Consider the following 26,423-nt stretch of genomic DNA (forward strand, 5'->3'; position numbering starts at 1 on the left):
GAAGTTTGGGGTCCCCTGCTGGAGCTGCTGCCCCCGCGACCCGATACCGGATAAGCGGTCAAAGATGGATGGATGGATCTTTGCTGTACTGTACTTTAAGGGATTCTTATATTTAAATCCAGCTCTGTGACATCTTTGTGTGGGCGTTTTGCGGCAGACCACGGCTGTTTCAAGCTCTGTGGATTGGCACCATGAAGGAAAGGCACACACCGTTCATCTAAACACACTGGCCACACTGCCATGACACAGAGCTGGATTAAAATCAGCAAATGATCTCTTTAATTAGGGGTTATATTGATTAGAGCAGCTTTAGATGCAAGTTTAATGCAAGCGAATTAACAGCAAGAGCCTGGAAAGACAGCAAAGAGGTAGATGACATCCATGTAGTCATGGATAGAATTCATCTTATATCGAATTGTATTTCAAGATTTAAATTTGAATATTCTGAATTTTGGGTCATAAAAAATCCAAAGAAGGAAATATAACCCAGCAAATTAAATGCCTACCAAATCATAGGATAATAAATCCAATATGGACATTGAGTTATTCAGTTATGCTCCTTTATTTGCAACATTGCTCACAATGGTCTGACACACCCAGTGATATTAAAGGGTGAGAGAGCTCATTAGACGCACCCAAACCCACAATTGATTTTCACATCTGATGTTTTCAGTCCTTTGGGTGGATCCCATAATAGTTATTTTACATCAGTTGTTAAATGTTGTATTACCAGATAAGACTGCACAGTGCAGGACAGTCCTTCTAAATAATGTTACTAATGGCAAATTCACCATGGAATAGTGGAGCTATTTATCTGAAGCACCAAACTACTAAAAACACTGGTTTCTGTCCTCTTTCAAGACAGCCATGGCATGCTTTGTTAGAAAACACTGTAGACCAAAAGCAAGGTTAAATGGTTATAGAGTAACTAACCCCTTAACTCAATGTCAAAGAAGGTAAATAATGACACAGAGCTCATGCCTATACAGTGACTAATCTCCTCTTGTAACTTGGCAGCATTAAGCTAAATCAACCTAATATCGAAGATTTGCCCTCAAGATGATAAATTGTTTATAAGAGATAACACCACAAAAAACAGTTTGTGCTCATAGAAAATATCTTAAAGGTTTGGATTTTTTCTCTTGACTGTAGGACATGGCACTTTGGTCAAAAACAGTGACCAACAGTCAAAAACCTTGAAGCTCAACCCCCTCCATCTGTTAGTGTCTGTGCTGCTCGGCCTTGCACAGCTGCCACGAGCACTGCTGAAGACAGCGACACAATATCAGTCTTGATAATAAAAATGTATGCGGTTTATTGATCCCAGTGGGGAAATTCCAATTTACACTCTGTTTGTTAGTACTAACTACACACAGGCCTGAAATACACACATGCTCAGGACCTAATCATGCACAAATGGAGAGAAGTCCAATTTAAAACAAAAAGAACAAGATGATAGCCATTGTGGGAAATTATCATAAATAGGCCGAGTTAAAGAGGCCAGAGAAAGAGGTGTGTGTATGTGTGTAACCAAAGTAGGGAGAGATGGGGGGATAATTGGGGGGTGGGGGTGGGGGCTGAGAGGAAGCTGTGGAGGTTTCATTGTGCAGAGCTGATGAATAGTTGGATTCAGATGGTGGTGGGAGGTGGCCTAGCACAATGGTGAAAGTAAGGGCTGTGTTTCCAGTCTTCCTTCTGCCGAGGATCCTTTTGCCCTCACTCTGCTGTTGCCTCAGCAACCCAAAATCATGGGTTAGCTCAGGTTTGAAACTCTGGCCAAGATCACATGTTGCATCAGTTGATCATGTGTGAAAAAGAATAAAGGAAAAAAAAAAGTATTCTGCCATCACTGTGCATGTAGACCTGTGCACAGCTGGGCGTTAAGAGAAAACAAACTTAAAAGAGACATCCTTTGCAGGAGTGGGCCCAGAGGGCTCAGTCCTTGCTGCAGCGGCTGCAGGTTCAGTTCTGCCCTGTGGCCCTTTGCTGCATGGCATTCCCCCTCTCCTTTTATGCCTAACCTTTACTATCAAATAAAAGGCCATGCCAACATTTCTGATAATAATCTTAAAAAGAAACTGTGAAAACAGAACTGTACAAGAAATTAAATTATATTTAGTCAAAACAAGAAAGCAATGAGGTTCTATAAAAAAGAGTTAGACCAACAATTATTGTAAAACATGAATTAGTACAGTAACAAGAAAACTGGATTCACAAAAATAATAGGCTAACTGTCAAATTAGTTACATTGTGCTTCAAGAAACAAGGTATTGGCAGTAAAAGATCTACACATAGTCCTCATAGATACAGCATTGAAATAATCTGGTAAACATTCACATAGAGTCCATAAGAACAAAGGTAAAAAGAGGAAATGGAGCAGGTACTCGTCCCTGCTTCTTCATACTGGGGGTGTGTCGACTGCCATGACTGGAGGTGATACACTGACTACACTAAGTATCTCATATAACCCCACTTCAGAATATCAGAACATTACTTTTAATTTCAAATTTGTTCGACATTTTTGTGAATCTGAACCTAAGAGGTAGAAGGACAGGGATTTGAAGTTGATCTAAAGACTGATTTACAGTATTCCAATATATTCTCAATATTTTGCTGTTTTAAGGGTATTCATTAATCAAATCTTCCAAAAAATCAATCAAATTGAGTCCTGGCCAAAAATGTTGGACCATTCTCTTGCTGGCAGGAAGGTTTTGCATGTACATTTCCAAACCATCTCTGGGGCTTTGGATGGAGTGCAGAATCCAGCTGCAGATATGGGTCAAACACAAAGTGACTTATGGCTGATGTTAATGCTGGATGTCAGTCTGCTCTGGGCAACATTCATTTTGACACATTTATGGATCAATGAGGGACCTGAGTACTCCTGTGTCCTGATTGTCAATATCTTTTTGATCAGTTGATATGTATGATGTTTAACGGTACAAGAACAGCAGCAAAGATCAAACATTTCACCTGATTCAGACTAAAGCAATTGGACAACCTTTTTCAAATGTTTCTCATAAAAGCCTGCAGCATACTGTAGTCGTGCAGTTCATCTCTAAGATAACCACTTGGGAACAAGCTAAATTGTCAGCAATAGTTTTTCCTTACTCCTTCTACTGGAAGCAGAACATTCCTAAAAAATGTCAAACTGTATCATCAAGTCAAAACCCCTTTGAAGTTGTAACCATTTGCATTTGGGCCGAAATGTGTCTCACATCACTTGTGAGAAAAACATATGGGAGCAATTGAGGCATAAAGCACAACCATTGGAGCATTGGGTAGACTGCCCTGGCACCAACTATTCCGCTACGCACGCACGCACGCACACACACACACAGACAGACACACACAGACACACACACACACCCACACTCCAAGATAAACACAGACTTTTACTGGCAGTGTGGTGCAGTAGACCATGTGCTAATGGTGCCCTGTTCAGTTTCCAGGCTGCTGTGGATAGACACAGAGAGCCAGCTCATCTATGTGTCAAACAGGCGATATCATAGGGCTGCATTGCGGGGTTAATCACCAGCACATCACAGATACCGTTTCTCTGACCCACTTTTCAGGAGGAATTAGAGAAACGCCTAATCTTGTACAAATTGCACTGTTTGGTGTGTGCTGAATGCTGCCACACAAGCAGTTTTATCTGTGCCATCTTGCCACAGCAAATGGGATGAATAGTGTAAAGGCAATTCTGCTGCACCTAGAATGAGGATGATCTCACAATGTATGTAGTGTCTACTACTTAACCCTCCAATAAGAAAGGTTTTAGTGAAGAGAATGTGATTACAATAACACATACTGATGATTTCCTTGCATGTTTTACTACAATAGTTTGATTTTGGTAATGTTCATGTTTTTGCTACGCTTACCTGCTCTTTTTATGTGAAACCTTTTCCAGCTCTACATTTATATAATATATAATGTTTTTGTTTTTCTTCAGATGCTCTACTCAAGCCCACCACACCAACTAAAATCTCTGAAGAGGGCGACGAGGTTTTGGGGGATTACACAGTGGGTGAACAGGTCTGGGTCAACGGTGTCAAACTCGGAGTTATTGCCTACCTAGGGGAGACCCAGTTTGCCCCGGGACAATGGGCAGGCGTGATACTGAATGACCTAGTTGGCAAAAATGACGGCTCAGTGGGCGGCGTGCGTTACTTTGAATGCCAGCCCCTCCAGGGCATCTTCACGCGACCCTCAAAGCTCACCCCACAGCCGGTTGGAGAGGGAAGTGACAGCCACTCCACTGACTCGCTCTCTGCCCAGAATCTGACTCAGCAGGGCGGCAATGGCGCCCCCCCTGGCCAGCGGGTAGTGGTGCCCCTGAGAGAAGGCCTGGCCCTGCTCAACAGCGCAGTGAAAACGGGCAACGAGTCGGGGTCCAACATGTCTGACAGCGGTTCGGTTAAGAAAGGTGGGGATAAGGATCTTCGAGTTGGAGATCGAGTTTTGGTGAGTAATTCTGTGTTGGATGACAAATGATTTGTTAGACAGGGTTTCCTCTAGTTATGCAATTTCATCATGCATTTGAAAAAAGGAAATTCCCAACAAAAAATTCTGAGAAGTTAAACCAAAACATTTCACACAACTGACATTTGTTGGAAAGTTGAGTAAAGTACGCATTTTCCATGATGGAAACCTTGAGTATCATCCTTCTGTCATTGTCTATGTGCTTATCCTGTGCAGGTATGCTGTTTCCTAGTCTTTATGCTATGCTAAGCTAACTGGCTGCTGACTGTACCCTCATACTTCACAAACATTAATGTGGTATATATGATTAAATGTCAATAATTTCACTATTTGTGCCAATCTGACAAATACAATTTACAACAATTTTTGTATTCATTTTTGTATTTTGTGTTCCTTCTAGAACATGTTTACATGCTTTAATGTAGAAAAAAAAACGTTATTATTATTATTATACTTTTCTCACAGTGCCCATGGCTGCTGCACCTGTATTCACCCTCTGTCTGTCTTTTAAGCCCGCCTCTCGAAAAAGCTCAGAAATCAGGCATGGGTTGACATCAGCTTTAGCTGGGAGAAGAAAACAGAAGTGTTCAGAATGGTCTAAAATCTGGGGTTTCGCTGACAGGGATTTCTTCAACATGTGTTTACCTCATTATTTTAAGCTTTGGTCAGGTTTGGTATGAACATCTGAGATTGTAACATTATATACATATATGACAGCCTAATAAGTCCTCTTTAACCTCATTTTCTGTAAATATTTGAGACTAACAAAATCTATAGAAGCTGAAAGTAATAAGATGAGAGTCCCAGTGGATGGCTAATTACAGTGTTTTGAAGCCCTCCATAAAGATGGATTAATGCTGTGTAATGTGATACGTGGTTGATTCCCACAGGAACGTTCTGCTTTCCTTATTCTGTCTTTGACTAGAATGCAGCCTTCATCCATTACACAACAAAAGAAATAAATATCTGTGGCAGTTATATACAATTTCAAAGTAAGCCTCTGTGGGAAGAACATTTCTATCTGCATTTTGCTTATTTTCTTATTGAATCCTATTAGTGTACAATGTTCACTTCATGGAATTATTGACCCTGGGTCACATTGCTTTCCATTTACTGATGGGCACAGGGGATAGTTACATCAGATCCTGTGCAGTTAAAAACTGGGAGCTCGAGAAGCCTTCCTCCTGGTCAATATTGTAAATCACTCCGGATTACTTTCAGCACTTAAGACAGAAGAGACCACTGCTGACACATTGATCAGTGAATCCATCTATTTCCTAAGCCTCTCCCTTGTAATCTATCTCACTGCGATGGCTTGGATGTGCTGCCATCCAGTTGTGTCACGCCCCTCCTCTGCTGTTGGAAATAAAACACTGCCTCCAAAATTTTGTGAGACGAGCACAAAGTGTGAATCTCAGATTACACATTGTGAACCTAACACAAAGACTATTTTCCTTCACTTGGTATTAAATGATGTGATAGTAACAAGCAGAGGATACACAGTTTTCACACACATTTAGTTAAATAGAGGCATCTTTGGCACCACAGTCCTGCTTTCTTCCAGAGGAGTTATCTTGAACTAAGGTCAACTTTAACTTTGCCAATGCCTAAAGATTACTCAACATATTTTTAACTGCAGAAATGTTTCCCCACAGAGAGACAACCTCAGAGGCTAAACACATGATGGCTGTCTCCATTTGCCTTGGCACCTTTGATGTCTGAGTACCCACAAGAAGCACAGAACTGCCTCTCCTTCTGCTGGCTTTAGTTTTTCACCAGAGGCCGTCTCTCTCTGCTACTGTAGAGTTTGGTAAAGGTTCAATTAGAGTTCCCTTTCAGAGCGGCTGCATGCAATGTGACTGGTGTTTATTTGGATAGAAAGCCACTCCAATGGCCGTTTGTCAATGAAATTGTCTCATAACACAAACGGTTACCACGGTTTAAGTAGCATCATTTGGGTGTACATGGAGCCTAAATGGCTTCATTAAACAGCACAAAAGAATAAAATCTGATTTCATATGGTATGAGCCTTGTAAACAACTATGTTAACAACTAACAAGGATATTAAAGGCTTATCCCGTTTCATCATATGCAAGAGTCTATAGTGATGCTAGTTGCTCTGTGTGGGTGTACAGAGACACAGCGGGGCTTTAAGCTACATGCAAGAAGGCTCACAAGGACAGTGCTAACATTTTAATGTTAAGCAGGTATAATGTTCTTTGGATAGCAGAAGCCAAGATGGGGCTTGTGCTGACTGGCTGTCTTAGCACTGTTTGACACTGAGTCACTGAGACATCACACACTCATGCTGATGGCCATCTCAGTTTAATGTCTTTTGACACCACACTGCGTGGTCTCAGTGGTTTAGGAGATGGACAAAATCAGAGGTGTGCTATATTTATTTGACAATAGAAAGATGAAGAGTGACTCACCATGCACACCATTTTTGTCCTTGTGTTCAGTTCCCCCCGCTACTACATCCAGTAGTGGGAGTATGAATTAATATGTGGGACCTTTTTATGCCTCTATGCTGGCGGCAGCCATGGCCAAGGTATTATGTTTTCGGGTTGCCCGTTTCTCTGTACGTCTGTGTTCTCATGAACGCAACATCTCAGGAATACCTTCAGGGAGTTTCTTTACATTTGGCACCAGCGTCCACTTGGACTTAAAGCTTTAGTGTGTAACTTTTTTAATTTAATGAAAGTCTGTTACATTCAAGCCATTGCCAAATGAGTTGCTACCAATCTAATTAAGACTAATGGCTCCACACAACTCTCTCTGTATTTCTCAGTATGCCTACGTTCAGAAGATTGTGGCACCTGGTGACTTAGATAAAGATAGTTATAATAAAAAATAATTACTTCTTCTGAAGAGTCCATGATTTTTAATCCTCTGTGTCCTACTTGGCTTCTAGCAACTGCAACGGTCTAGTAGGATAAGATGATGAATTTACATTTTATACCCATAAAGTCAAAGGTCAACTTTACAGTGACATCACAATGTCCTGCAAAAACCCACATTATGTACATTTTGTGCATATTAATTTGACTGCTGCCAGGGAATGGGATTACAGACATGTAATTAGAGAACACCCTGTTACAGGTAGAGATGCTGGTGATAAAAGTAGAGCTTTATTGATAAGTTAGCTAATATTTTATAGAAATAAAATAAAGTGGCCCCGGATTTTTAAGTGTGAATTTTTGCGGATTTTCTTATTGTGTAATTGTTAATTTAATCTTTGTGTTGGTTTTTGAATAGTGATCGGAGGAAACAAGACAAAAAAATGAATCATGGAAGGACACACTGTTCTTTGGAGAAAAACACAATTTTAACAATTGATCAGTGAATTGAAATGTAATTAAAGTTGTCCTTGGATTGGTATTGTATTTCTGTTATTCTAGATGTTTCTCTTAGACATTTAAGGATATTGTGATCAGTGGGATGTTTGTAAAAGCTGATGAGCTTTTGTGTCTCATACATGTGGTCTCCATGTGTAAAAGACATGCAGCAGCTGTACTAGTCAGTTTTGCATGTTGGCTGACCTCAGGGGCAGTGGGCGTGGTTTTCCGACAGTCTTCCTAACAGGAAACCAGTGTTCCTACACTGGGAAGCACAGTGCTATAAGTTGTGGCTATGTGGCACCCTATATATGTTGCCAAGGGATAATGATTTCCCCTTCAGTCATAGTTCACATTTCTTAAAACATAAAAAGTTAAGGCATTACAACTTCAAGTTTGTATATATAGTTACCGCTCTCTGTCTTTGTAGTGTCATTGAAATGTCATTTATTGTGTCTGTATACTGAGTGTGTTTTATATCCAGTTTTTGTGCTGAGCTAAGACAAGCTAAGCTTACCGGCAAATAGCTGTAGTTTCATGTTTACTATACGGATAGTCTCACATTGTCAGACCTTCATTCACAGCGCCGCGGAGGAGGCCCTGTCCACACAGCATTCCGGGATGGGAGAAAAACGTGCTCTGGTTTAGTGGAATGGCTTTAAACCAATCAAAATTGTCTTGGGGCGGTGCTTGGCGCTGCACAGAGCCACAGTGCCACTGCAAAATGCCCTTGAACTTGTTTTGGTGGAACATGTGTACCTTGAAAGGTTGTTTTAGTCATGTGAGAGATATCTCAGAATGGACAGATAGTAGGGTTAGCTGTCTGGATCCATCCCATAGAAATCTATATCGGCCGGAGTTCCAGAAAATTTCATCACAAACAAAAGGGAATGTAACGGTCATCTGGCTGAAAACAAGAACATACGGTGGAATTTCCGCCGGAAACGGAGCAATCTCAGAAGTGGAACGTCGTAGATATAGACTACCATACAGCATAAAGATATTAAAGTGATGTTGATGTTCTCATCTCTTCTCCAAAAGGCGAAGATGCGCACATTAACAAATTGACGAACTATTTGTTTAACAATGTTTATTCCAATCAAATAAACTACATTAAGGTTTATTAAGACGAGTACTAACCAGCAGTGGTTATTCTTCCACAGCCACTTCCTGAGCTGTCTTTCTTTCTGCATGTTTTTATAGTTGAAAGACCTTTTTCTCTGTTGTAGGTGGGAGGCTCTAAGATGGGAGTCATACGCTACATGGGAGAGACCGACTTCGCCAAGGGGGAATGGTGTGGGGTCGAGCTGGATGAGCCCCTGGGGAAGAATGATGGTGCAGTGGCTGGTACAAGGTAGACAAGCACACACACACACACACACACACACACACACACACACACACACACAGTATGCATCAAGCTCCCCAAATGTTTTTTAGTTTTTCCCTAAAGGGAGATTGAGGGGAACACTGTGGCTCCATCTGTTCAGTTGTTTGTTCTATGTTCTATCATCTGTTTGTCCATGAAATTAGTCTGACCCAATAGCTCAGAGCTGATCTTCACTGTTGGTCTGGCAATTTTTAGGCCACCTATTTATCACATTTATTAAATGTAGGGTTTGCATTTGCTTACCTCAAACAATGGAAAAGGTTTAAAATAGGTTAAATTTGGGTACAGACTTTTTGGAGTATTGCTTGAAAACAACTTGTAAACTAAATCCCTTACCTCATGCCTCTCTCCCTGCAGATACTTTCAGTGTCTTCACAAGTTTGGCCTGTTTGCTCCGATCCACAAGGTGATCCGCATCGGCTTCCCTTCCACCAGCCCGGCGAAGGCCAAGAAGAGCAAGCGGATGGCCATGGGGGTTTCCTCTCTGGCCCACAGCCCCAGCAGCTCCTCCATCAGTTCAGTCAGCTCGGTGGCCTCCTCCGTGGGTGGACGACCGAGCCGAACTGGGCTGGTAAGATGACGGCAGTGTGCCTCAAATACGTACCGAGAGAAAAAGGGGCTGTTCATACAGTGTGATGTTGCTGCTTAAAGGAATTGATTGACATTTAGGGAACTACAGTTACTTGCTTTCTGGCAGAGAATTATATGAGAAGATTGATACCCCTGTGAGACATTAGAGTGGTGTCAGTCTTCTCATCTACCGCCCTCCAATAAAGCAGAGACACATTTTACCCTAAAGAATTGCTTTAAATTAAATAGGTGAGTTAGTAAAGTATAGTTTACAACGTTTCAATACAGACTTACAAAGCACAATACCATAGAATTTCAGGGAAATTAAGATAGATGTCAGCTATGGTAGGGAGAAAGACACCTTTCCGCAGTTTCCACTGATTTCTGTAGGGACAGGCGATTTGAGACTTTCCGTACCAGGCAGACATAGTTTCTTTCTGTCTTATTTGTGCAGGTTTAGCGGCCGCAACGCAAAAGCCACGCAATCCTTTTGTGAAATCACCTGTCAGTGTCTTCAAGACTAATAACCTCAGGAATGTTGGCAACAAACTAAAATGAATGGGACACCAGGGTATTTCACATTGATTTTAGCTTCTGGTTGCAAGCCAGATCTGGGATGAAGAACCCTTGCCTTTACTTACTTAATTGTTGGCACCAGTGTAAGCAGCGCTGCAAGCAGCCATTCTGAATTGTCAAGCGGATCACCCTACACAAACCGTTCAATGTTGTTTATTAAGATCTTTGGTGTACCACGTTCATGTTGTTAAATGTTAGGAAAGTATCATCCTTATATCACACAGTCAGTTGCTGCAGTATTGGCAGTGAACTATTCATACAGTAACATTCCTAAAATATAAATTACTTTTCATGTGGTCCTTGCTGTAGTCTATAATAAATGTGTCCACACAAAAGCAAGAATCCACGACCTTAGCAACATCCAGTTACCATGTATTTGACATAATGTTGAAGCTGACTGAGCTTCTGATCAGCTGTTAGGGTCTTCAATGTTTCTTTTATTTTTGTTTAAATATTTTTATTTTAGGGGCATTTTTAGGCTTTTATTGACAGGACAGCTGAAGACAAGAAAGGGGTGAGAGGGGGAAGGACACACACAACCCAGACTTGCTGCGTCAAGGAGTAAACCTCCACATATGGGCCCGCGCTTTACCAATTGAGCTATCTAAGCGCCCAGGGTCTGTAGTGTTTCTGTTTCAGAAATGCTGCAGACAAAAGAATTCAGGGTTATTTGTGACATGTTTATGGTTTTTGTACAATGTATTTTCACTAACAACTACTGTGGCTTTTAACTAGAATCACCTTGTGGATATAAACCCCATTCTCAGTATTATTCTGTTGTAAACAAAGGCTACTGAATTGAACCGATCTCAGGCAGGAATCCTTTTAAAGAGCATACTCTAGTGGTCAAAGGACGTGTTGCATCTTTAAGGTCTTAATATTTTAGAAAATTGCTTAATGAGTTAACAATGGTCAGGCGCCCATATATAGACCTTTTACTCCCCGAAGCAGCGGGCCTGGGTCAGACTTCGACCTGCGGCCCTTCGCTGCATGTCTCTACCCCCCCGCCCTTCTCTCCCCTTTCACGTCTTCAGCTGTCCTGTCAAATAAAAGCCTAAAAATGCCCCCAAAAAATCTTTAAAAATATCTTACTCTTGTCTGGATGAGAAGGCTACATATACAGAAGGCTGGGTATTTGTAATTCTTATTTAATAATTCTTTCTTAGGTGTAACAAGCTTTGCGTTTTCATGATGGGGAAATTAAATAATTAACCTGTGATTACATGAAAGCAGTCGACATGTCAGGTTTACTAAGTCACTTTATCCATGATCATGTTGTAAATCAAACTGGTTTTAACTGGATGTTTTCATGTAATAATGAAATATTAAATACAGATCCCAAGAAAGCAAAGCATGTAGAGATTATGTAGAGATCCCAGAATAGCTGCCTTCCCGTGATCATTAAATAACTATATTCTATGATTGCAGTGAAAAACTCCTTCCTCATTATTTTCTCTCCTATCACTTTGACTGCCCTGTCTCTCCACACTTCCACCAATTTTTAAACCTTTTGTCCAACCACTATTCACACTTCCTCCCTTGTTCCCTCACATTCTTTTCTTTCCCTCACACCCTTCATCCTTTCGGCTGCTTAACTTTGTTTATGTTTTATGTCCTTTTTGTTTTTCAGCTGACCGAGACATCTTCGCGCTACGCCCGTAAGATCTCGGGCACCACTGCGCTCCAGGAAGCCCTGAAGGAGAAGCAGCAGCACATCGAGCAGCTGCTGGCCGAGAGGGACCAGGAGCGAGCCGACATGGCCAAGGCCACCAGCCACATCTGTGACGTGGAGAAGGAGCTGAGCGTCCTGAAGGTGCAACACATGCAGGTACCAAATGTTATACATTTCTGCATTTCTGTCATGTGGAATTTCTGTCATACATCAATCCGCCCAATAACTTATCTAACAATGAATCAGTTGTATGTCTCTTAAATACCTTCCTTCTTACTATCCACAGTATGTAACTGAGAATGAGAGCACCCTCCAGCAAATCAAAGCCATGTTGGCCTGCACACAGAAAGATAAACTGGAACTGTCCAATCAGCTCGAAGAAGAGAAAAGGTAATGACAGAGTCTTACTCTCTCACGCAACAGTGCTGGTACGTAAATCTTAATGCGAGTCATTGTTCTATGTCATATGTTGAAGTGTCCACAGACCTTTACAAAAATATAATTTCAAATCATCATACGGTAAATTTTACTTTTGTTCATCTCATTTTAATCTTCAAACTTGGTTTTACACATAACATTTTTACATGATCATTATTTGAAAAAAACAACATTTGTCTAAAATGTTGATCTCTCTTTAGACTTAATTAATTAATTAATTCACTCATTCATTCATTCAGGGAAGCGCAGCAGCACACACATCAGCAAAAGATTAAAAATACAGATATTACGGTGCAAATCTGCCATCATAATAGCAATGCACCAAGGTTCAAACGCACCTGGCTTTTAAAGGGAATGGGAAATGGCACTCTGATTGGTTTATTGCATGTTACGCTCAAAACACACCGATGACTTAATGAAGACACTAATTACAAATCTTTTGAACCATGCGCCCGGCGCACAGACTCTTTTTTCTTCCGTCAAACTACCAAAAGGGGATTTGGGCCCACCCTAAACGCTCCTGCGCCATGCACTTCACGCTGTGTGCATAGGCCGTTAAAATAGTGCCCATAGAGTTATTGGTGGGTTTATTTTTTCAATTATGATTGAGCCAAAAAACAGTCCTTGCTTCATCTCTATACTTAACACACACAACTGGTTTATCCATCTTCTAATCTCACTCTCGTTAAAAAAGCAAAGAAGCAGATAAGGTTAATGATTTCTACAAAAATAGATATGTGAGGTTAAGAAATATGTGTATGTAACCATTTTTATAAACAGTCTTATTATTCTTAGTGATTTAACAGCTGCAAGTCTGTGATGTTTTCATCCTCTGTGCAACATCTCGCACAACTTTTTTGTTAACAGGAAAGTGGAGGACCTTCAGTTCAGAGTAGAGGAGGAATCCATCACCAAGGGAGACCTGGAGGTATTTGTAACAGCTTTATTCATACCTATAAACTGTATCAATAATGGAATATATGTGCTTCCACATGGTCAAAAACAGTGTATCTTTTAATATCATGGACCCTGAGAAGGTAAAAGAAAGACATTTAAGGGGTTTAAACATTCAGCAAAGATGATAGTGGCCCAATCCCAAATCCCAAAGTCACAGACTCATAGACTTTGGTGCTCGTGCTCGCGAAATTTGTAAGGGCATGAAGGTCTGAGTACACCTTTACCAAGCTGTTTCCGTGAGTCTGCATCGATGCAGACTTCCCCAAAGGGAATTACCCACAGCTCAAAGCGTTACATTTACACACCCAGCACATTTACATTTTACATTTTACCGCGAAGACCATAGGGAAATCCGGAAATTACAAGGGTAAACAACAGCACGACACATGACCACGGAACGGAAATGTTGGAATCAGGCAGCCGTCTCCTGTGCCTTGGCCGTGTGGAAAGCAACAAACTTAAAAGGAAAATTCTGCGTGTCATTTTGTTATTAAACGTTGCCAAGATAACATGGGATCCTGTAAAGTGCTGTGCCAATCCCATTTATAGCTACCTAAGGCCATGTGGACTCACACACTCACTCACTTAGCACCTGAGATCAATTTAGTCTGTGAGTCTTTAGTCCTTAGTCCTCAGGGCTCACTTTGGGATTGGGCCACTGTCTTTAGGAGGATGGCTTGGATGCACAAAAGCAAATGCAAACGTTTTCTGGAGACCACATAAAAAAACAAAAAACAGTTGAAATAGCTTTCATGAGAGGATGATCTGGACTTGAACCGCTCTCAGCTGTTGATTGACAGCTTCCCCGGTCACTACGCTGCCTGCTTACCCCGGCAATACAGATATTTTTATTTATATTTACATGAAAAGAGAGCAGTGGCTTTCGGTGGCAGTATGCTTTCGGGATCGCACGGAAAAATGCGAGGATTTAAAAACCATGAATAAATGGCTGACTTCAATGAAGGTGTTACTTGCACCTCATTTTTAAGCTATGCTGAGCTGAAGTCTGAAACCCATTAGATAAGGTACAGTGATCTGTCCTCTCTCCTGTATGTCCCTTGAGAAAGAACCTGAATGTAATGTAAATGGAATTTGTTCACTTCAAATATGCTCTTGGCTTTTCCTGCATTTAACCTCCAAATATATAATATACACAAAGAAACACATTTGTCATTGCACAGTCAAGTAGTCTACACTTATTTAGGAAAAAAGGCTGAAGACTGCTATTTGAAAATAAAGACATGCATTTTCTTTTTCAAACGTTACTAAAACTACAGCTTTTGCCTTTTTTATTAACACTGCAAGGATGTGGATAAAACCCAGTGGGCTGGACTGATAACGGATTAGGCTGGGGAAGGTTTTATAATTTTCTTTATGTAAACAAGTCGCACAAAAAGACGATGCTTTCTGACTTAAATGGTCACAAATGCATACTTTAATTAAAAAAAGAATAAATAATATTATAGAGAAGCAAAGCACTGCAGTTTTTTAGTGACTCAAACAGGAGTAAATCAGCCATTTATTGGGGACTATTTTTATTTGGATTAATACACATTTTGTGCTGTAGTGAGTATGTACAGCAGCCGGATGGTGTATGTTAGGAGAGGAAATGCCCAGAGGCCCTCGATACGATATCATCACGATACTTGTGTTACGATACAATACTATTGCGATTTGAAACATTTTGCAAAATTCTGCAATATACTTCAAATGTATCCCAATTTCAAATTTTGTCCCCAAAAGAAAACATTTGTTAATTTTTTCTCTGTTCATGTCACTTCGATTGTTATGCTGCAAAATGGGATTATCAAGCAGACAAACTGACCAACGCATATATAATAAAAGAGTGGTCTTTGTATCGTTTGCCACGATACAGTATTGCCACGGAAAATATTGCGATACAATGCTGTATTGATTTTTTTTCACCCACCCCAAGTGTATGTGGGTTTGAATTAACAGAAACTACACTGTCCAAGGTCATGTAATTGTAAGAACAACACTGTGTCTTGTAGATGTTTTTTTATTGTTTTTTTAAGCAACATTAACACAAATACAAAGTACAATAAATAAATAAATAAATAAAAAATAACATCTTAACTGCAAAATGAACTTTACACCTAACTGACTTCAATCTCCAGCCTTTCCTCATCGAATCTCGTTGTCATACGATCATCTCTTTTCAGAGTCTTTCAGTCCCTTTGGATCTGTATGGGTCTCTTTCCCTTGGAGTCTTCTTTTTCTTCTTTTCTATCAGTCTTTTGTTCCTCCCTGTCTTTCTCTTTGTTTCTTTCTGTAGACTCAGAGGAAAATGGAGCGTGCCCACATTCGTCAGCTTGAGCAGAGCCTGCTCCTCGAAAAGTCGAGAGCAGAGGTGCTTCAGAAAGACTTAGACAAGAGGAGGGTAAAAACAAGCACGAGCCCTCTGCCTGTAGCCTGCGTGCTTCTGCACCTGTTTGTTTCTTTGTTGATCGTAGCATAACTCATTAAGGTCATACACATCATACCCCACCTGTCTTTGGTGCCCGAATTTATATCAAATCAAATTACAGATATATGAATAATGATTTAAAGTCGATACACATAGAAATTGCATCTCAGTTTGCTTTTTGTTTTTTAAATCACTACTGTTATTTTTTAACAACACGTATAAAAAAAATATATAAAAAATATAGAATATTTCCAGCCTCTTCTTTAAAAGTATGTCTGATATACTCATCGGCCACTTTATTAGGTACACCAGTTGAACTGCTCATTAACGCAAATTTTTAATTAGCCAATGACGTAGCAGCAAGGCATGTAGACTCGGTAATGAAGAAGTTTAAACCAAGCATCAGCAGCTGCTGCTCATCTGGGATTTTTACCCGCAACAATCTCTAGGGTTTACAGAGAATGGATGTCCAGGGAGCAGCAAGTCTCAGGCCAGTATGCCTAGTTAATGGCAGAGGTCAGAGGAGATTGGCCAGACTGGTTTATGTTGATAGAACAGCAACGGTAATTAGTTGTTACAACCGCGGTATGGAGAAGAGAATCTCTGAACGTTGATCTTTGAAGCTGATGGGCTACAGCCGCAGAAGACCACACCGGGTGAAACACCTGTCAGTTAAGAACAGGGAAACAGAGACTACAATTGGCTTGCCAAAATTGGACAACAAAAGATTGGAAAAAAATTGCCTTGTCTATTTCTGCTGCCACATTGAGATTTTAAAGGTCCTATGACATGGTGCTTTTATATAGGCCTTAATGGCCCCATAATACTGTATCTGAAATCTCTTTCCCAAAATTCAGCCTTGGTGCAGAATTCCAGCCACTAGAGCCAGTCCCACAATGAGCTTTCCTTAGTATGTGCCATTTCTGTGTCTGTAGTCTGAAATGCTGTTGAGGAGGAGAGAGGGAGGCAAGGTGGAGGGTGGGGGTGTGGCCTTGACCAACTGCCATGCCTTGCATTTTTGCAAGCCACAATGTCTCTCTCTTTGTCACGGGCAGGCCAAATCTTCTGGGCGGGCAAAGTCAGGAAAGGGGAGGTAACCTTCCCCTTGTGATGTCATCTAGCCACTGGGGGACCGTAGGCAGCCTAGGAAAACTCATTATAATGTTAAAAAAAAAAACTCATAAAGGGAAATTTTCATGCCATGTGACCTTTTAAGGTGAGAATTTGGCATACACATTTGGCATAACAACATGAAAGCATGGACTCATCCTGCCTTTTATCAAAAGTTCAGGCTGGTTGTTTTGTAATGGTATTGTGGATACTTGACATACTTTGGGCCCCTTAGTACCAATTAAGCATCATTTCAATGCCACAACCTAACTGAGTATTGCTGCTGACCATGCCCATCCCTTTATGACCACAGTGTCACCCATCGTCTAATGGCTACTTCCGGCAGAATAAAGCACTGTGTCACAAAGCGTAAATCATCTCAATCTGGTTTCCTAAATACCGCAATGAGTTCACTGCACTCAAAGGGCCTTCACAGTCACCAGATATCAATCCAATAGAATACCTTTGGGATGCGGTGGAACGGGAGATTTGTGTCGTGAATTTGCAGCTGACAAATCTGCAGCAGCTGTGCGATGTTGTCAAGGCAACATGGACCAAAATCTCTATGGAATGTTTCAAGCACCTTGTTGAATCCATGACACCAATAATTAAGGCAGTTCTGAAGGCATAGGGGGTCCAACCCGGGACTAGCTAGGTGTACCTGACAAAGGGGCCGGTGATTGTATGGTGTATATATATTCTATTAAAAAGTCATTAAACAGGGTCAGAAAAAGCCTAAATGCCTGTAGTGAATTCAGATTTCAAACATGCAACTGATAGATTATTATGTTTTACCTTATATAATATTACATTATCACATAAATATATGCGCAGGCTGACGTCATCTGTCTTTTCCTTCATTTCTACCCTATCATGTCATGAATCGCTCTGACCATGCTCCTCACTGTTGACCCAGGGCTTTTCCCTCAGACATCCATCAGCTGCTTCAGCTTTTGTTGCAGTAACTGCTGTTCATTTTCTTTTAAATTGCGATTTATCTTTTTTTATTTAAAGGGTGCCTTTCAGATCAGTTGCCAGCTGCATTTTTTAGATGGCGGCATGTAACATTTATGACATACTTCCATTTTAGCTCTGGGGAATTCAGTGAATGAAGCTCCGTGCTAATGTTTTGAGTACTTATGTAATTAGCAACACATGAGAAGTGGCTAAATTGTTAATAGGATTCTTCACTGATTCTTAGATGAATGTTTCAAGACAAATCGTGTTGGCAGTGCCCATTTACATCACTTTGATATACAGCGCTGAACTTAAGAGAGAAAGCCTCTTCAATAATAGACAACAATGGTATCGCAAATCAGACTGTGCAAGCTTGTGCTTTCAATTTTCAGGCACCAAAAGATAACAAAACTCTTTCAAAATGCTATATATGCAGTAAGGTCTGCTTCTGCCAACAGGGAAGATGCTCTCATGTCGCAGTGTCCTTGAGGTTGGGTAAGAGAACCAAGGTGAAAAAAATGGATCTTGTTTTGGCTTTGATCCGCTGCTGAGCTATCTCAATTCTTGACTTCAAATTGACTTCAGATGCTGACATCGACTTCAGATGCTATCAAGGATATTAACCTTGCATATTCTCTTTTTTACTCTTCTACTCCTGCGTGATGTGCCATAATCTGAATGCGATTCAGGCAACGTTTTTCATATGAATCAACTAGTAACTCTGATATCTGGTAGATTGTTTTCCCCAGATGGTTGAAATTAACATCTGTGCACTGTGCAGCAGGTCTTCTTTCTTAATCTCCTTTTTTATTTTTTTATTTAACTTGGGTGTAAGTGTATGGAGGATGTTTGCAGTTGTGGGTATGCTGTGTTACTGTGTGGAGGTCTGCTGCTGGCTTTATTCTACTTGCTTGGCTGCTTCTAGATGGACAGAGAATGGCTGTGCTCTCCTCATCTTCCACTTTGCACATAAAGCGAGCTTGACAAATATTTGGGCAGTTACACATTTACCCCTTGGCTCCTTGGTTTTATGTCTTTGGGTGAAAATGATACAACAAATGATCGGCTGCCAACATTAACATGGAGACAGCAGTATTATAAAATGAGGATAATAGTTGGACTTTTTAATCTGTTCTGGGAAATACAACCCACTCTCCCACGAATCAGTTGTAAGTGAACTGTCACAAAGATCGTAGATAATATTGAGTGCCTCCGTCACATGTTGCAAGAGTGGAAAATCCCCATCACCCATTACACAACTGTCGGCTCCAATGCTCTCAGCTGGACAGCGACTTCTTTGTGTCTCTCACACCAGAATCAGTCTTTTCCCAAACAGTCTGTTTTCTGGGAGCCTACCAGCTCTTCTAATGGTCACAAATTAACGTAACGTAAATTAAAGTAAAAGGAAAAAAAAAAGACAATTTGTGGTTTGTGTTACTGATTTTTAAATATTTAAAACACATCAAAGACTAAAGTGTACTCTGAAATCTGGGTACTGGGAGTTCAGTCAGTCTTTGGATCATCTTGTATCTAAGGAGTACACCAAGGAGCCAAAATGTTTGTCAATGTCCACATGCATAATGTTATTTATTTGTACCTTATATTCACTGGAATGCACTTGACTGTCTTTATTCTTGCAAGGGTCTTCAGGGGTTGCCCTCTGATTTCTGCTCTCAAAGTCAGTGTCCCTTTTTCTTTAGAATGACATTGTTCAGTTGCAGATTCACCTGTTACCTTCATAATGTCATTCTTTTGAAAGGCTGACATCTTTCTACCATGATAATCACCAGAAAAGAAAACTTTCAGTAGCAGTGATGGATGTTCTTTTATTCCTCTTTCAGCAAACCACAGTTGAAGAGCATAGTCGTATCATGCTGCTGGAGGAGGAGCTCAGCCTCAGGAGGACTGAGATGGAGAACCTCCAGGCCAAACTCAGAGGATCTGAGACAAGCTCGCAACAAACCGCCGACAGCGAAGACGCCCCGGGGTCCGACGCCCAGCCGGAGGCCCTCGCTCTTCGCACGCAGCTGCTGTTGGCGGGCCGCGAGCATCACAAGGAGAGCAGCGAGCTTAAAGAGAAGTACAAGGCAGCATTAGCAGCGAGCCAGCAGGAGATAGACTCGCTGAAGACAGTGGTGGAGGACAAGAGCCAGGAGGTCAGTAGGATGAAGCAGAAAGTCCAACAGGCCAACAAGGAAAACATGGAAATGATGGACACCTGGAAGGTATTTGTTTTAACCCAATGCAAACTGTTCAAATAACTTTAGCAAGAGCAGTAGGGTCACTTCAGTGGAGCTCTGTGAATCACTCAGTCATGAAAGTATTTGTGCTGACCTAGTAAGAGGTTTAAAGGCAGAGGATAGAATAGAATGGATCTTTATTGTCATTGTTTTCAACAACAAAACAGAGTTTAGCAGCTCTCAGTGTGATAGTTAAATCACAGACAAACGCAAATAGAAAATTGAAATAGTAAAATAGAAAATAACAACAAAGTAGACGATTTGAATAATTAAATTTCAAGATAAATGAGGTGGTACTATATCCGTAATGTTATTAGAGCAATACGTTTAGATGGATCTGTCCAAATTTGATAATTTCCATGCTGAAATATTCTGTAAGCATTATAAAGTTTCAGTGTTTCCAACTAAATTTGCGTAAAAGCATTAAGACCTTGAAAAGCAAGGATAATAATAATTGAATGAATAGTTTCCCAAATGATGCAACCAGTATAATGTAATAATTCTTCTCACTTCCTCTCTGCAGGTTAAATTTGACAGTTTAGTAACTGACCACCAGCGTTCCTTGGAGGAACTGAGGGCCTCAATGAGTGGTGATCATCCTACTCCAGCAGGTACGGAGCAGGACGCCCAGGAGCTGAGAGCCGCTCTGGAGAGCCTGAAGACGGAGCACCAGCTGGAGATGGAGAATCTCAAGGCCAAACATAAGATCGAAGCCGCCATTCTGACCATGGAACGCGAAGACCTCTGCACTCGTCTTCAGGAGGCCAAAGACCAGCTGGCCGAGGGAAGCCAGACGTGGAGGGCCGAGGTACACACCAAAGGCGGCAAGCAGGCCCTAGAGGAGGCTACCGAGAAGTTACAAAAGGCGGAGCAGCGGCTGGCGGAAATGGAGAAGCTTCAGACGGAGCAGGACAAAAGTACAGAGGAGCTCAGAGAGAGACTGGAGCTGTCAGAGAAGAAGATGACGGACTATCAGGCTCTGCAGAAGGCCCAGGCGGAGAGCCAAGAGGAGATCCAGAAGCTGGAGGAGAAGCTGAGGGTGACGGCGAACCAACTCCAGGCCATCCAATCAGATCGCTACACATCCCATGATGCAAATGTGAGTGGCTGAGGAAAACTGATAAGTAACAAATCAGAAAGCCAGTACCATTGATATGCTGTCATTGCTTTAATTTAAGTCCAACTCTTAACTTACTGTATCCTTTTTCAGGTGATAGAGGATAATGAAATTTCAGATGAGAAGATGAAGCTGAAACAGAATATTGAAGGTAAGTCCATCTATTGTTTAATACTAAGTACAGTTTCATAAAACAAACAAAAACTAACTGATACTACTATGTGTGTTGAATAAGAATTAAAACCACTTTACTTTTCAGTATAGATTTTACATATAGCTTCTGATGATGTTAATGCATGTGAATAATGGAAAGAAAAGCACCATTCTGTTCAATATAAGGCTACAGGTTACCTTAGCTTAGAAACAAGACCAGAAGCAGGGGGAAACAGCTAGCATGATCTTCTCTTAATGTACCTGCACCTGTAAAGGACTGCTTTTTTGTCTCAGTTGTCAGGCAAACAGCGGTGATTCCAGGAAGTTACTGTGCTTGGCCAGGAAAATTGTCTGGTACACAACCCCTTGAAAACAGCCAATTCATTTTCACCGGTTGATTTTTTTATCGATTAAACAAACAAAATTTAACATGTTTATCACCAAGCTTTTGGATATAACTATATTTCTTTAAAGGAAACCAAAGCATTTGGAATAAAGTCTCCATGAGCTTTAATCTCTATTTCATAAATCAAACATAATGTTCATTGTCTAACGGCTGAGATCACCACAGAAATCACAATCGCTTGGCCCAAATAAGTTCTTTCCACCACATATCATTTTGTCATAAGATTTTATGATACCCTGCAGTAATATTAGGAAATAATATTTAAATTTAAACTTAAAGCATTCCTCTTACCGACTTTTTTGAATTGCCTTAGAGCCTGCGTCAGTGCACTTGAACATTGCATTCGCCAAGTAAGACACTAACTGTTGTTTTTGTCTTTCTTCAGAAACAATGGAGAAGTTGTTGAAAAGGGAAAAAGAGGTCTCAACTCTCACTTCCCAGGTTGAAGTCCTCAAGTCCCAGATGGGAGGTAAATGTTACCTTCCAGAGCATGTCCAAGAGCAGCCAGCTGCCTTTTCCAAGCACTCATGTCTTTTTCTCTAAGGTTTTTCATGACAAAAAATATGTTAAACCTTATTAATCTTACATAATTAAAAAATTATGTAAAACGAAACCTGGTTCTTTTCACAAGCAATAGAAGTGCAAATAAAAACTTTATTTTTTTGTATAGCCTGTGGAGAAATAGCATCGCTAAACAGGTCATGCTAAAGCATTTCCTCATCAGCCAATTTGGGTTTTGGCTTTGAAAAAATACGACATATTTTGGTATATTTAAACTTTTTATCTGTATCATATTTACATAATGGCCTTCATTAGTGTCTTTCTATCATTGGTGCCCTTATTTGCAGTGACTGCACGCTTTACTTCATTATGCGTCAGTCACGCTGAGTTCACTGCAGCGGATTGTGTTCGTCTTCACAGCTACATTGTTTGATCATCGCTGAGAAATCTGTCAACCGGCTGTCTTTTGAAAACAAAGTTCCATCACATCAAAAGGACCCAAAAACACACTTCATGTAGTTCAGATACTCAAATTGACACACTTTGAAAAGTAGATTATGAATTATTCAAACAATACGCGACACAAAGTAAAAAAATAGTTTTATTATTCTATTCTGTAAACCTCATCTGCATGGTTCAAGTTGGGGATCCCTTCCGATCATGCTTCCAGTGTCAGTTATGTGAAAGGTAACTCTTAATGGCCAGTATGGACAGAGAAGTGATTACATGCAAGCAAAACCTATTTCATTGTCCATGAAGGCACCTAAATATTGTGATACTTGGAAAGATACAAATTGTAAATATTGATAGTGTATAAGTTCATTTTTTGTGTTAATTTGGAACCTTTCCATAACACATTGTATGTTACATATTAGACCACACAATAGTCCTGCTATTCCTGCTCGTCCGTGCACACTTACGCTACAGGCAGAACCATTTGCTTTTTAATGCAATGTTACAATCCATATCTTTGAAGGTTTGGTTCTCATACTCCGAGCCAGAAGTCTCCACTTCAGTAGTGCTTACATAAACCAAACATTCCTATCTATATTCTAAAGGTTAATACAGATGGGTTTGTTCATGTGTCATTCACAGCCTGATTTTATACAACATTTTATTCTGCACAGTGAGGCTCAAACATCTGGATGTTATTATTTCCCTGTTTAGCCAGATGTATAAATCATTCACAAGTTGGCTAAAAATATAAAACTATTAAAAATGAAGACATAATGATCTTGAAAATGTAATCTTAATCTCGGATCTCACATTTTTAACTCAATAATAAAATAGATTATAATAACTCACGTTCCTTACTAGATTTCCTTCAGCTCTCTATGTCTTTATTTCCGGATGGATTTGCTCATTTTTATTGGGAAGTTTAGTGTTTATGCATAGATAAATACATGCATAATAAGTATAATTATCATAATTATTATCATATTGTGTCCAGCTTATTCTTGCATTTTTAGGTATTAGATTTGACAATTGAAGTGTTTGAATTGGATAATAAGAACTCCATTAATAAATATATGAATAAATAAAAACATTATATTTCATATACAATTACAACTGTAGGAGGAGTTACTGGAAGAAAAACGGCGTAATGTTGTTTCTACATTATAGAGTATAATACTACCATTATAGAGTATAATACTACGGATATTATAAATGCTGAATAAATACCTACAGACAATTCCAATCAAATTCACAGCTTAAATGTGGTTCTTATTTCTCTTCCACCAGCACTAGAGGGCAAAGTTCGATCAGCAGAAAAGAAAGCCGAAACCCTGGCCAAGGAGAAGATGCGTGTGGAGGTAGAGCTGGAGTCCATGACCAAGAAGTCCCACGATGCCTCGGGACAGCTGGTCAATATCAGCCAGGAGTTGCTGAAGAAAGAGAGGTATGGAGACAAGGCTATGTTGATCACATAATCGGCCTTAGCACTTACTGGGGAAAATGATATCTCTGCATGCGCAGGCGTGATGCACAAATATACATCATATTATCCATTTAGTAATGGACAGATACTTGGAACACACAGGCAATGTATGGATTATTATTGTATTGGATTATATTTAAATCATACTAGTTTATTTTGTAATGTTTTATCTGGATGAAACCCTGTTGTATTACCATCAACAGCATTTATCGTGTGTGTGTGTGTGTGTGTGTGTGTGTGTGCTAAATGATGACACATCTCCAACAAATATTTATAAAAGATTGTAGATTATCCCGTATGTCATTGTTAGGCATGATCTACAAACTTTTATGACTATTAGTTTGCCGCTATACTAATGTTGATAATGTCAAGTACATAAACTTTAATGATATTCATTGTATTAGTAGTATGATGTTTGTAAATGCTACACAGCACTAATAAGTGCTTCTGGCTATATCATTTCCATGTGCCACATTCCTGCAGCAATTATGTTGTATGCAATAAAGTAAAAAATATATACCATCCATCGAGAAATTTAGTGGGTGGTGGCATCTTGAGTAAGTGTTATTGGATGGTAGCATCATTCACTTCCTTAATGTTCCTGCTGCTATTTCAGTCTGAGACATCCTTTTAGCATTGCCTCAAGACAGGCAACTTCGAACATTGTTACACATTTTTATCTTTGGAAGTCAACAAGATTATTCAAGAAAGTCAATTCCTAGTGTGGTAGAAATCGTGTGGTAGAAGAAATAATGATTTTCAGAAGCAAACAATAAAACAGTCCAATGTAACAATGCGTGTCACTTAAAAGAAATCTATGTTACTGAGTACACAGGCTGTGGTGACTAAGTTTGGTAATGGTCAAAGTGTGTATTAGACCCTGTAAAAACACAGAAAATGAGGAAAACATTATTAGTAAGCTGGAGGACATGTCTTTAATAATGAAAAATCAAACAACCCTTTCACTTTTTATCATACCCGCATTCCCTTTTTTCTGCAAATTGTGAATTCACAATCCATGTGTGCGTAATCAGATTTGTAAATGTGTAGACAAATCTGTAAATGTGTACACACTGAGAGGAAAAAAGCTCTTTACCGAGACGATTTGTAGATGAGGATTAGTTGTCGTTGTATTAAGTGTGTGTGTGTGTGTGTGTGTGTGTGTGTGTGTGTGTGTGTGTGTGTGTGTGTATACACACACACACACACACACACACACACACACACTTGTACTTCTCATAAGGATTTGCATATGTGACAAATCTGATTACACACACAAAGATGAAAATACAGTTGCACACATTCTTTCCACACACATTTACAAATAGTCTTGTAACAATAACGGCCCTATAGGTTTCTTTGTTTGTTGTGTCAATCCTATGTTTCGTTGTTTTTTTATTCCAGGAGTCTGAATGAACTGAGGGTGTTACTCCTGGAATCACATCGCCATTCACGGGACATGGAGAAAGACCTGAACCGAGAAGTCCACAAGGCTGAATGGAAGGTCAAGGAGCAGAAACTTCAGGAAGACATCAAGACCCTGCGTGAAAAGTTGCTTCTACTGGTGAGAAGGAAGGTGCTAAGATAAGGCTGCTTCTGGACTGAATCAACCCTAACAGTTAATCTTGATCAATTTTTGAGACATTTGCCCTTGTGCTTTCCCTGTTCTAGAATTACATTGTTGCTAATTCCAGCAGGTATAGTGTAACATTCATAAAAGGTTTGCGCTTTATCCCCTAGAAATCTCTTATTTGCTTACCAATGGGGGATTTTAATCAATAAATCATACTGTATACCAATTGGGAAACAAGAAAATATGCAGGTCTTAATGGACACGGACAAAAGTTTGCCATCAAGCTTTGTGACTGTATCTGGTCACTCCATTCAGTAGGAAACAAATAGAAATCTGATGGCTTTTTGATTGGTTCCAGCTTTATATTATACTGACAACGAGTGATATTGATCTTCTCATCTAACTCTCATTAAGAAAGCAAATAAGTGACTTTCTCAAAATGTCCAACTGATTCTTTAACTTTTTTGTGAAAGATGATTTACTTTTGTGAAGTTTTACAGTTGCCAAAAAAGTAGCATTCCCATGCTCTGTTGCTTGTCATGTTAAACAAAAACATACTTCAACAATTCTATACTT

The 26,423-nt window shown here is 40.1% G+C and overlaps 1 protein-coding gene across 5 annotated transcripts in view; it reads left to right on the plus strand.

Annotated features, from left to right (window-relative positions):
• clip2 (CAP-GLY domain containing linker protein 2) overlaps positions 1-26,423 on the plus strand; it is a 40,103-nt gene that overhangs the window by 8,818 nt on the left and 4,862 nt on the right. Inside the window, exons 3-16 of one of the 5 annotated variants that reach the window (XM_034889732.1) lie at positions 3,953-4,464; positions 9,050-9,174; positions 9,568-9,781; positions 11,987-12,184; positions 12,315-12,418; positions 13,334-13,394; positions 15,720-15,824; positions 18,377-18,427; positions 19,760-20,143; positions 20,682-21,257; positions 21,369-21,426; positions 22,220-22,303; positions 24,079-24,235; positions 25,679-25,838. In XM_034889732.1, coding sequence (XP_034745623.1) covers positions 3,953-4,464; positions 9,050-9,174; positions 9,568-9,781; positions 11,987-12,184; positions 12,315-12,418; positions 13,334-13,394; positions 15,720-15,824; positions 18,377-18,427; positions 19,760-20,143; positions 20,682-21,257; positions 21,369-21,426; positions 22,220-22,303; positions 24,079-24,235; positions 25,679-25,838 — 2,789 coding nt within the window. The remainder of the gene's footprint in view (positions 1-3,952; positions 4,465-9,049; positions 9,175-9,567; positions 9,782-11,986; positions 12,185-12,314; positions 12,419-13,333; positions 13,395-15,719; positions 15,825-18,376; positions 18,428-19,759; positions 20,144-20,681; positions 21,258-21,368; positions 21,427-22,219; positions 22,304-24,078; positions 24,236-25,678; positions 25,839-26,423) is intronic. The other 4 variants (XM_034889735.1, XM_034889734.1, XM_034889736.1 and 1 more) reach the window with 4 other exon arrangements.

The sequence above is a fragment of the Etheostoma cragini genome, chromosome 13 (genome assembly GCF_013103735.1).
Source record: "Etheostoma cragini isolate CJK2018 chromosome 13, CSU_Ecrag_1.0, whole genome shotgun sequence".
Taxonomy (NCBI): domain Eukaryota; kingdom Metazoa; phylum Chordata; class Actinopteri; order Perciformes; family Percidae; genus Etheostoma; species Etheostoma cragini.